This window comes from Adiantum capillus-veneris, chromosome 20, assembly GCF_014529385.1.
Source record: "Adiantum capillus-veneris isolate H3 chromosome 20, ASM1452938v2, whole genome shotgun sequence".
In the NCBI taxonomy this organism is placed as follows: domain Eukaryota; kingdom Viridiplantae; phylum Streptophyta; class Polypodiopsida; order Polypodiales; family Pteridaceae; genus Adiantum; species Adiantum capillus-veneris.
Window position 1 is genome coordinate 114812418 of NC_140950.1, and position 13124 is coordinate 114825541.

The following is a 13124-nucleotide window of genomic DNA, read 5'->3' on the forward strand; positions in this document are numbered from 1 at the left end:
CAAATTTGTAAGTTTTGGAAAATTATACCCTGTATTGACTAAATGTTTCACAATATCAATTAGGTTTAGTAGCATCATTGAACAACCAAACAAATACAAAAACTAAGGGTAGTTAATTGACTCTTTACCAAAAAGAAACGATGCACACACAATTCAAATATGAGCACATACCTATATAGAAATTTGTGTGGTTATTACAGCTCGTTCCATTTGACAACGAGTGCTCGCTTAGTTGAAAGAGTAAGAGCCTCTTGTGTCCAAGGTCCTGTGTTCAAACCCCCTTGATAGCTCGTGTACATGCAACACTTAGGGGTTGTTCTCCAAGTCTATATGATGGGTTGGCTTACCTTATCCAGCTGAGATGCTCCACCTCATGGAGTTGGGTGTGTGAGTTGTAATTTCAAGTTGTAGGTATCTCTCTATGAAAAAAACTCGTTTCATTTTTTATTGTAATAAGCAATGTCAATTGGTTTGTATACACATGTATGGTATAATTTAAAAAACTGTTGATTACAGAATTGTGAAAGTTACTAAGCATGGTGTAATAGTAAACCCAAATGGTTTTATCTAGATCTTATACCCTTTAGCATGTTAGAGAATCTCTTCAACAGCTTGAATTTTACAAAGAGTTTGCCTTGATGACCTTTTTCTCCTTGCTTCTTTGAACGGATATTGTTGTAGACTAGACAACCTATAATTGCACCCACACTAGGTCCAAGCATGTACACATACAAATCTTTGTAGATATTGGCAACAATGGCTGGTCCCAATGATCGAATGGGATTCATGGACGCTCCACTCACAGGACTTGAAATTTATAAGCACATGGATTAGACCAAATTGAGAAATTTAGAATAGAGTATGAGTTCTAAAGACATCAAAACTTACCCGGCAATAAAAACATTCATGGCCACAGTTGCTCCTATCACCAAGCCAGCCATACTTCCTACCTATTTTACACAAAAAAAAACTAAAAAAAAACTTATTGTTCACAAGCAACCAAGACTATTTAAGAACCTAGATTTTATTTTGTTCAAAACCTCATCAATTACATTGAATTATCATGTTCCATATCCCATCAAAGATCTCATGATACTCCAATTATGTTGCATACGTACCGAAAGAGTATCCGTGCCTACACCCGACACCACAAGCAGGAGAGTGGAGGTAATTATAACCTCAAGAACGAAGGATTGTAGGTAACCGTTTTGAGGCCGAGTCACCATGTGTTCAATTAAAGACTCATCATGAAAAACGAGCCTTAACGTAAATGCCGCACCAATGGATCCAAGAAATTGAGCGCCTACATACCAAGGTACCTACAAACCATACCACCATAACCATCTTGTCAATTAACTTGATTCACCATCAAAAGCTATAATATTATTCCTACTTTCCTCTATAATAGAATAGTGTTTAATCTGACTAATTTATTCTTAATTAAAAGACTTAAAATGTTGAATGTTTGCAATCTACGTGGCTCAAACTTGAAGAGCTTCTCTTTTTATAGCATTGACTTGAGATAAATAAAAATTCTTTTTCTTAGAAAAAAGTAAGCATGTAATTCAATGTCAAAATGTGGCATTGTGCCACGTGCCCTTCACGTGCTGACTACCTCCTCATTATTCATTTCTTTATAATTTAAGTTGAGGGTATCTTTGTTGATTCCTGTCAAAAAACCACTTGCAAAAATTGAACCATCCTCTGGATAGGACCCTTTTTCAAATAATTACCTTATGTTGAAGCTTTCTCAACCCTATATGATAGATATCCTTAGAGACTACAATAATTAGGTGAGATAAGTGAAAAATGTGTGTAAATTTCCCAATCTCAAAAAAATAAAAAGTTTTTCAAAACATAATAAGTGCATAAGTGAAAGGTGAGTTTAGGAAATGAAAAGACAGATGACGATGGAAATTCAAAAGACATATGTCCCTGTCCCAGATGACGATCTTATAGCTATTTTTCCTAATAGCCTACCTGCAGAATTTTGTCAAATTGTAAATATTTTGAAGAAGAAGGATCCGCTCCCTTCTTTGGATGGTATTGTTAATTCATTGCAGGAAGAAGAGAAACGAGTACCACGTATTAGTTTTTTCAAACCTACTGCATATGTAGCTTGTGGTTGCACTTCAAATGCAAATTCAACCAGGACTGCAACTTCAACCAGGCCTACTACCAGCACTAGACCTTGTGCGATATTTGGACGCATTAATCATCAAACCAAGGATTGTTTCAACAAAAATCCTTGCATCCACTGTGGAAAGAACAATCATCCTTCGGATAAATGTTTTAAGAAGAGTAAACGACAGATCGACATGGTTGAAAGTGATGAAGATGGTAAAGCACCGATGCTTTTCGTAGATAGTAATGTCCTGTAGTTTTCATTTTGTTTTATGCTTCCTTTTATGTCAGTCATTTGTCAATAAAATGTACGGGTTATAGACACTGCTACACATTAGTGATAAGACCACCCTTTTATGTTTGACTTTGAGTTCTGGTTTGTCTCACACTGATAGTTGTTTGAGGGAAGTGTACACATATACCTATGTTATTGTCAAGGGGGGGACTTCTACTCATAGTTTCAGGTGATTGAACTCTGCCATGGTCTGTCTCGAGTCCAGACAACTTGGTTGACATCCTCTTTGGTTGTGTGTGCATTTTCATCAAACTCATATATGGCATTGATAGGGACTTTGTGGCACCATAGGTTGCATGGAAAGCCTGTATGCGCACGTGCGCTTGCTTTGAGAAAGGGGTATCAAATAGGGAATACAATATGCCATTAATGAGAGATTACCTTGCTAAGCCATCCAACTTTGGAAGCATCCACTGATGAAGGGTAGAAATTGTGAGTTACTAACTCCCCCTTTCCCTCCACTAATATATCCCCTTAACGTTGTTCAATTATTTTTATGTTACTTTCCACACCACTTCATGTAGAGGGTAGCAAAATCAAGCATCTTTCAATTCGACACTCACCGTCAAACAAATATTATTAAATATTTAATTATTCATGATACCAAAGCACACTTAAAGCAAAGTACACGTGTTGCTTGTCTTCAACATACAAAATAATATGTAGTTCAAGAGAGCAATAAGTGATTGCATGCTTTTGGCACGTTAAAACACGCCTTAGAAGAGCAAGAGAAAGACATACAAAGCTTTGAATTATTTTCGTTTGTCTTATATATATATATAAACTTTTTCTTTTGATTTTTAAGATTGTAAATTGGTGCCTGCAAGGCCTCATGACTTCGTTTCAACTTTGTTAGCTTTCTATAACAAACCTTGACGAAGAAGGGAGTTATTGAAGAAGACCGTTAAGCATACATGTGATGTGAAGTTTTTAATGATTAAATATTTTTTTTTGCATATTTTAGTTTGTGAAAGAGTTGTCTCGTTTAAAGGCCTAGTATGGATCCATTTTAGTAAATTGTTTCAGAATACCAATGTGACTCTTCGCTTTGTTTTAAAATGCCAACACGAGTCTTCAAATTGCTTTCTAAGAGCAACATATAGATATAGAGCATAAATAGGACAAGAGAGCATAAATAGGTGGATATACCTATTTGACAGTTTATTATTTTTAGTACACGTGGAGCTACCTTTCCATGTGAATGATTGAAATCTTCTTTGTCTTTAGTTTGTCGGTGTGTCTCTTTATTTCAAAATTCACAACCTTGGATATGATAAATTAATTTTTGGTTTAGTTTGTCAATGGGCTTTTTCAATTCACCCATCCTTTTATGACTTGACTTTTTTTTCCATTTCATCCTTTTAGTGAACCTTTTATCTAACGAAAGTCAAAGAAACTCTAGAAGACTCTCAAAACTTTAACAAACTTTTGATCCAAACTTCTTTTTGAAGTGTGAAAACACGTCCTAGAACTTAGAAGGGAAGGGGGAGAGAGCCTAGAGGCCTATGTTTTTCTTTAGCTAATGAATGGGTCTCTTCATTCAAGGGCCACATGGACTTTGTTCACATTTATTTTCTTTTAGAATGCCTACAACAGGCTTCTCCTTTTTCCTTACTAGACTTTGAATAGAATGTTCTTTTAGTGTCATTGAAAGTGTCCAATGAAGTAAACTCGTTCACATTAGCACCATTAACTAGCTAAAAGATAGCCAAAATACAACAAAATATACAGCTATGTACCTTAAAGTTGTTCACATGAGCACGACTCGCTCGTCATATAGCTTTCTTTTCTTTATAAAATTGCTGAGTTTGTATTATCGCTCCCTTGTTATCGAGAAGGGAAAAAGGCATACAAACTTACAGTGGCTTATTTTTATTTGAGAAGAGGTCACTCTCTTAAAGGCCTCATGTAGCTTGCTTTTTAAATTTTGCTTTACAATAGTCAAGTAAAAGCTTCACCTTGGGTGGTCCAACCTTAAACTGGGCGGTATATCGAGGGAGCTGGTATGGAAGTGCAATAGAGCAACGAAGACACTGGAGTGGGGAGAGCTAACCAAGTACTTCAAGAACTCCGGTCCCCTTGGCTCTCTAAAGCCAATAACATACCATTGGGTGGACCCTCTTTGGAGGATCACAAACAGAAAGATGAACAATAAAGGTCTGAGTCATTTGGCCCATTTTTGGACAGTCTTAACAGAAGGTGAAAGGATATTGATCAACTAGCTTTTCGATTCACTTTGAGAGGGTTAGAAAGACTACTGGCAATCAGAGTTCTGGAAGGGTTGGACAACTGTTGTATGCCGGCGTGGATTCAAAGTTCGTGTGAAAAGCATGGTGATGGCCCAAGAACATGCCATTTGGGAAGCCAAATACCAAGGATGTATTTCTTTCTTTGATAGTCGCATCTGATTGGTTCTCTCCCCTCAACAAGCAATGGGGAAAACAATGGCCAAAGGAAGATATTATGGAGGGCTCTGTCGACAGGAGTGAAAATCCATGGTAGAGGGATCGGCTCAGATATATGTGGTGGATGCAAAATGTCCTGTGACGACCTCCCTCAGCACATGCAACTCATTGACCATTGCGCGAGTCCTTTGAATTTAACAAAAGTCTGCTACTCACTTCCACGCCTCGCCTATCTCTTGTTCTAGCTTTGTTGGCACCACGTGACTCAATTACCTGGCTCGCGACTTGCCCATCTGGCACAAGCCTCCTGACAGTCCCATTCCATATCTTGGCTCTCCTCTTGTTGACCCTCATAGCATCCCATAGCAGTTGGAGAGCTTTCTTCTCCCTCCTCAGTGCCAAGCACCACGCTTTGCCTTCCCATTCGTTACCTTTGCAAGCTCAGCTCTCGCGGTTTACATACCCTTCCTCCTATATCTCCATATTCATCTCTTCGACATCACTTTTCCATGGGATTGAAAAGGGATCTCGTGGGATCTCATTGAAGAGCTTGACTTTTTTTTACACCTTTTTGTTTTAAAAGAACTTATTTTAGCTTGTAAATCGTCTCTTCATTCAAAGCTTAGGACTCTCTTTTCAAATTTTCGTTGGCTTTTGAAAACGTCTTCTAGAAGAAGACAAACGTACATTGGCTACTTTATTATTTGTTAAACCTAAGTTTTAAGTCAAAGCATTGAAACCTTCTTTTCCTTTCTTTTTGTTTGTCAAAGGCCCTTCAATTCATAGCCTTACATTACTTCCTTTCCTTTCATTTAGAGTCTAGGACTTCCTTTTCTAGGGGTAGCGCTCACCTACTTTTGCTTTGGTTCGCATGAGATTTGTGCTATTGGAAGAAAAAAAAAAAAGGGCTTATTTTAACTTGTGAAAGGTCCTTTTGTTTAAGACTTAGGACTTCGTTTGTAACTTTTCTTTTGGCCAAATAAAGGTCTTAGTATCCATATGGGGGTGAAAGTTGTTCAATTCTTGTTGTTTAACATGTGTTTCAAAAAATCCTTAAAAATCTTGGAGAGAATTGGAGAAAAAAGAATCAAATCCTTAATCTTTCAAAAACTTTTGATTCTTTTTTGCGCACCACAAATCTTTTTAAAATTAAGAAATAATCTAAATACCACAAAAGATTGACACATTGCATATAGACAAGGTCACCCCTTTATATAGAATAAATTTTTTTGACTTTCCAATTGCGAGAAGCTTTTCATTTTCTACACCCTTCACTTTTTTGAGAGGAGTTTTTATTTTTCTCAAATTGCGAAGAACTGATCATTTTAAAATTAGGACTTTTGGTGAAGGGATTAATCTTTACTTTTTAGTGAATCCACTCACAACTTGCACAAAGAGAATAAATAATATTAACTAATATATAAAAAGAATTAAAATATATTTGAATAAAATTTTGAAAATTTATGAAAATACTCCTAAAATTATGAATAATTTGTGAAAATTCACTAGAAATTCTTGAAATTCGAGGAGTATTTTGGGAATTTCCACAAATTATAAGGGTGTTTTGGTCATTTTTTCTTTTTTTTATAAAAAGTTTTATATACTAAATATATTGAAATTTAAATATATTTGTATACTAAATTAAAATTTTTGTATACTAAACATATTGAAATCTTTTGATGTCTTTCCTAGGTGCTCTGTATAGAGATGCTTTGTCTTTGTCTCTTCGTCTCTATTTTGCTATGAGAATGGAAGTACATGATTTTTGGCTGCCCACTTAAAGTTTTCTTTTTTCGGCTTGTATAAAGCCTTAGCAAAGCGCTGAACACAATTGGATAAAGTTTGATGATTAGTCCAACATGCCAAGTTAATGATGGCAGACTTTTTAGCTTGCTCAAAAGGACTTAAAAAACAAGAGATAAAGGAGTGCATTCAATGATTAAATAAATTTGTGAAAGAGTTCTTTTTTTAGGACTTTATAAAAGTTCATTTTATTATTGTATTATTTCATATGCTTATTAGATCTACCTTTTCTTATAAAGCATTAAAATATTCATTTGTTTCAGTTTGCCAATGGATCCATTTACTTTATTGTTTTCATTTTTAAATTTTCATTTTATTTTATTAAAAAAATGTGAATGTGGGTCTTTCTCCTTGTTGCTCATAAGACATTTGTGCTTATGTGTATATAATGGACAATACAATTTTACATTTAAAAAAAAAAACAAAAAAATTGACATGATTGTAGGCACTCATTTAAACCTACTCCCATAACTCTCACCCCCCTTAACTAAGCTGGCCTTCGTGACTTCTCACCTTATTTTGTCAAACTCATAATAGTGAGTGGATATATGTATTAAGAAAACAAGAAAAGTTACAAAGTAAGCCATGCTCAAACTGAGCCATGGCATCTACCAACATCCTACCCTCAATAACAATCTAACCACAAAACCAACAGATACATCAGTTGATAAAAGGCGCCACCCTGTGAGACCGTCAACAACAAAGAGGAACCAAGATTGAGGAGCCAAGACTATCTTTGGATTGCCACCAAGGAGATAGCCCTGCCACAGCACACCCCTTGACCACCAAACTAGTGCACTGCGGAAAGGAGAAACAACAAGCATCACTTTTTCTTCTTCTTTTGCTTAAGCAAAGTAACAGTGTAGGTCGTATTACCCGAAAAATTAGCAATATGGCTGATGAGATCTAGTTTAATGTCCTGAGTGCCACTTGTATTCGAATCAGGTTGACTAGATTCATTGGACGTCCAAGCCTCTACGGCGGGATTATCAACCGACTGTGGTTTATCTTGCATCTCATCTATCGGGCTCTCAATCTCTTTGCTTATCTCACCGTAGGGTCCGGGGTCCGATTGACTCAACTCGTTTCTCTTGCAACTCCACTGATGGGTAACCCATCTCTTCAACTACATCCCCTACTGGCTCGCCTCCAAGTTGTCATGATCCTTGGATTGCGTGCAGCTTCCACCTCAAGGCTGTCCCTAGGATAGTGACCAATTCTGCAACATTTGTAGTGGTTATTTGGGAGCGAGGCAAAGGTTAACTCTTTGCCCATAGGTGCCAAAACTGCCCATATTCAAATCTAGATATTTGGGAATAGGTTTGCCATTCCAAAGTATGCAGGGACTTTTCAACTGGTTGTTTTAAAACGCAACGTGAGTCTTCACCATGTTATTAGTTTGTGAAAGGTCCCTTAATTTAATGTCTATATATGTCCCATCTTTCTCACCTTGTTTTGAAAAGATAGAACTCCATCTATTGCAATAATAATTAGATTTTTACAACTTGCTATTGAAGCTCTACCTCTCTGATATTTCTCTTCCCAAATTTTTTTTGGCATACTCACAATTGTGAGTGGAGATGTTCTCCTCTCATAATTTTAGCAGAAAACTCATTCATCTATCTAGAAAGTGGATCTGTGCACACACCTATACGTGTGTGTGCGCGCACACGTGCGCGTGTGTTTTTCTTCTTTCTTTTGCCGTGGGTGGGGGAGGGAGGATCCACTTATGACTTGTATCATGTAAGCTTAGACACTAAAGATCAACAATAAGTCGGTGTTGATTTTAAATGAAAGGTATCCTCGAATGTATCAATATAAAAACAAAGGGGTACTACTCTTGAATTTAGGATATTATCCTCTTATATCAAAACATTAAAAAAGAAACTTTTCACATTCATGACAATATAGAGGCACTCAAAAAACTATTTCACATTCATGAGAATATAGATGCACTCAAAAAACTATTGGGCAACTATCTAGCATTGTGTTCATGTTTGCCCAGTATTAAGCTACATAGACATCAAATTCAAGTTGCTCTAGGAACGTTTAAAATTTTTAAGGTTGATTATAGAAACAAGTGTCTAATACTGAGATTATTATAGCTATTATTCAAGATGTTGTCAAGATGACATTGTATTCCCATAGAAAGACTTGCTTGTGATAGAGTAGCATCAAGAACTAAACTCTTACAAGTGCTATTTGTCATTGTTTCAACAACTCGCAATTAATTAATCATTAATAGTGTTGCTTGTGTCATCTAAAAGAGAAAGGTAGAAGTGAGGGAAGTGACCAGTTTATCTGTGATGTAGAATGGATATGTTTGGCAATAAGTGTAAGCATATGTTCATATGATACATATATCGCTTGCATTAGGTGGCATCAAATTTTCTTACTTCTTTTCAATGAACACGACTTAGAAGCACACAAAGAAATCACATTGTTCATGCCTCACAGGGCTTGCCAAAAACATTTTTCCTAACCTAAGAAAATAAGGGCACTCCAAAAGCTCTTCTTGTTTTCAAGTCGAAGTATTTGCCAGTATTTTCACGAAAACTTGTAAAGTTTTGCTGGTTTTCTTCCAAGACAAGCTCAAAATCTAGCCCGGATTTTGCAATTTTAGCCGGTTAAAAATACAATTAAACTCAAGTTCTTTGCAAACACTAATGCCTCACTAAAATTTTAAAAGCCCTTTCTTGGCATACTCCTAACCTTAACAGTTATGAGAACCGCTGGCTTCAAATTGTAGATAAACTTTTGACTTGATTAATGAAAAGGACTAAAGTTGTCCACTCTTGAAGAAAGAGAGATAGATGTTTTCTCCCTCAGGAGTTATTTAACCTCTTGCTTTGCTGAAAACACACTAACCTTAGCCAGTTTTCTCCCTTCCCGATAATAAAATAAAATTGAAGTGGAGATAGTTTGTAATTTGTAATGAGTGCAAATGATCCATTGTGTGATCTCTCTCTCTCTCTCTCTCTCTCTCTCTCTCTCTCTCTCGTCGGATAGATCTTTGAGATCACTTGGGATAGTTTCCTACGGCGTTAAAACTCTCTTCTTCTTCTTCTTCTTCTTTCTCTCTCTCTCTCTCTCTCTCTCTCTCTCTCTCTCTCTCTCTCTCTCTCTCTCTCTCTCTCTCTCGCTCTCTCTCTCTCTCGCGCGCGCGCAAAAAGGGGGCTATATTCTGTGTACATAAGAGACCTCTAGAGATGCACAATGGCCCATCACCCAAAGGAAGTACAAAAGTGGGTTAAACAAGGGTGAACTTGAAAGGGCGGTGGTAATGCGTGTGCTAGTCTCCACCCAATTGTGCTATCTTATAGCCTCCCCCTAGCGTACACACTGTCCGGCCGTGCCAGCGGCCTTGCCTATAGGACCCATGTCCTTACATTACCCCCCCTCGGAGAATCGTTTTCGTCCTCGAAAACAAACGTAGGAAAACGTTTCTCAAGTGCGGAGACATTCTCCCATGTAGAACCTTCTTCAGGTCTATCTAGCCATTTCACCAGCACCTGTCGTCTGACATGATGTCTGGTGCGAAGCTCATGAGAATCCAAAATCTTTTCGGGCTCATGAAGAATGCTTGGCGGTTCGATAAGGTCAACTAACACACCTATGTCAATGATGTTATCATTCTGTCCTAGCTGTTTTCGTGAACAGCTAACATGAAAAACAGGATGAACTCGTGAGTGCTCTGGGAGAGCTAGCTTATAGTCCACTTGACCTGTACGTTTGAGAATGGTAAATGATCCACAATAACTTGATGGTAAAGTGTTGGCCTCTTACCCTCATGGGGTGGGTTGAACCCTCCTTCATGCAAGGGTTAAGCGGGCCCTCCTACGCGCGCAGCCAATGGAAACCTTCGGAGCCTCGGGGCCGTCGAGTTGCCGGTCGAGTTTCCCTTGGTCGCCAACCTTAGTCGTGGACTGTGGAGGGCGTAGATGGGGCGGCCGCGGTCGGCTATCGCTGTTTGCCAGCACGTTATTCGCACAGAAAATTGTGCCTGCCTTCTTTTTGTTGCCACAGCGGAGACGTCGCTGTCTGCGGAACATGGGAGAGAAGCAAAACGTCGCACGCACATGCAATCCGCATTTCACTTCCTCCCAAAAATAGCTCGGATACCAGTGAAAGGGAGGTGGTAATGCGTGTGCTAGTTTCCACCCAACCGTGCTATCTTGTAGCCTTCCCTTAGCGTACACACTATCCAGCCATGCCGATGGCCTTGCCCATAGGACCCATGTCCTTACAAAACTATATATACATCAAGGTGGCCTACGTGATGAATGTAAGAGGAACCACTGTGGGTGTGCATAATGTCATGTGATATGGCCATGATCTAGACGGAAAAGAACTGATAATCTCGCCTATCTGTGAAGAAAGGCGCATGGACGCTGCTCCCCTGCTCTGGAGGAGCTGACTGAAGAATCCCACTAACTGTGAAGCGTATACAGCAACTCTGTCCAAATGGCTGTCAAAACGGTGGACGTAGGGAAGGACTGAGAGCTCAGAATGTGGGCACAATGAGCCTTCCACATGGCCTAAAGCGTGATGCTATATATCATGGTGAAAACTATGTCTCAACGGTAAAAATCCGACTTAATAACCAGCATCTGGTTTCATTTGTAAAGTACATGGTCTATATCCTAAGGGAGTAAGCAAGACGACCGGATCTATCGGCAAGCCCTAAAAAAAGGTGTGTGACCTCCGAAATTGCAAACGCCATGCAACTACCCTCCACGTCATCATGGATGCCTCTCTCTCTCTCTCTCTCAGCATGCAACTGTGGAAAAGAAGAGGTGTAACCTGACCATGAGGAAAAAGTAGAGGAAGAGGGCAAAAGGAAATAGGACGATCCGTTATCCCTTTCCAAACAATAGTTATGTATCTGAGTTTGAAGAGGGCCACGTAACATCGTCAAAATTTAAATGTAAGCATCCCAAACACAAGTCCACATGGCGACATTTTGGAAGAATTCCAAACGGCAGGCCATGTATTTAGTTAAGTCTTCAAGAAGGGCTTTGTATTATGGATAAGAATATACACATGTAGGCATCCCAATGACTGAATGGCAACATTCTGATATATTGAAATTTGATGCTATCTTGAGACTTGCCGGACAGATCTTTAAGGTCTCTTCTTAAATTGTCCCTAAGACAATAAAAGCTTCTCTGTGTGTGAAGAGGAAACTGGAATACATTTTCTATCACCCAAGTATGGTATTGGCTATCCCAGTTCCCTTTTGAATAACAGGCCTCGAGTTCAAGACTTAAAACTTCTCTTCTCATGTGTGTGTGTGTAAGAAGAGGAAACCGGAATACCCTTTCTATCACTCAAGTGCGGTAGATTGGTTATCCCAGTTCTCTCTTGAATAATAAGCTTTGAGTTCAAGACTCGTCAGATAGATATTTGAGGTCTCTTGGATTGTTCCTACAAAGTTAAAACTTCTTTTCTCTTCTCTCTCCTTGAGAATGAAACAGTTAAGGAAAGAAGCCTCACACCTAAAATACTCCGAATGGTACTTGAACCCACAACCTTGAAGTTGAGAAGTTAAAGCTTTACAATCAGACTACCATTAGACTAACAGTTTGAAGAGATATACACACAAGACAATTCACAATGCATAGTTGAGCTGTTATATGACTGACCTGGCACCAAGGGAAGCCATGGCAAGTGGCAAAGGCCAAGGTGACAGCAGGGTTCATGTGGGTGCCAGAGATGTGAGAGGTAGCATATATCATGGCCATCACCACTAGACCCCAGGTTGCGGCGACACCAACAAGCCCAAGCTGTCCACCGCTGCTCTGATTCACCATAACGGATCCACAGCCCGAAAAAACCATCACATATGTTGTCACGGTTTCTGCCAAGACCTACCAAAAATCAATAATCAGGTGCAGGAAAATGGGGGAACATTCATGCATGGAATGCATCTCTCTCTCTCTCTCTCTCTCTCTGGGTGTGTGTGTGTGTGTGTGTGTGTGTGTGTGTGTGAGAGAGAGAGAGAGAGAGAGAGAGAGAGAGAGAGAGAGAGCATGCCTTTTGAAGCAAAGAAGGCGCGTCGCAACAATCGTCTGTTGTTTCCTGCCCTTGCTTCTCCTCCGCCTGCTTGTTGCCGTCCATGGACGACGATTCCTGGCTCTTGATGCTCAACGTTGGCGACTGCAGGTCCATGGCTTCCTGCTTCCTTGTTTCCCTTGACAGCTGCAAGAGCCCCGTAAGCTCTAACGAATACGCACTCATCCACAATACTAACACTGCATTTTAAAAGGACCCAAAATGAGCATTCAGTCCTCCGTGAACAAAACGAGTAACTTTCTCAATTTTGTGAAGAAAACAAATAATCCTCAAAATCTTCTTTGTTCTCTTCACAAAATTCAGCAATCGAGAAAATTGCTAACAACCAAAAACCGATCATTAGTGTATTTTCAACGGGTTGAAATGCCACTTTTTCCAAAAAAAACCTTGAAGAAAATTGTAACATTTGGCACTTTTGAATA

General features: G+C 38.9%; 1 protein-coding gene across 1 annotated transcript; it reads right to left on the reverse strand.

Annotated features, from left to right (window-relative positions):
• Positions 1–403: 403 nt before the first annotated feature.
• Positions 404–12882, reverse strand: LOC147433127 (aquaporin NIP1-1-like). The gene is made up of 5 exons (XM_086492811.1): positions 12664–12882; positions 12273–12497; positions 1119–1319; positions 889–950; positions 404–807 (listed from the first exon to the last, which is right to left on the reverse strand). Exons 1-5 carry the CDS (start codon positions 12865–12867, stop codon positions 564–566), a joined length of 936 nt encoding a protein of 311 aa, XP_086348937.1. The 5' UTR covers positions 12868–12882; the 3' UTR covers positions 404–563.
• Positions 12883–13124: the final 242 nt, after the last annotated feature.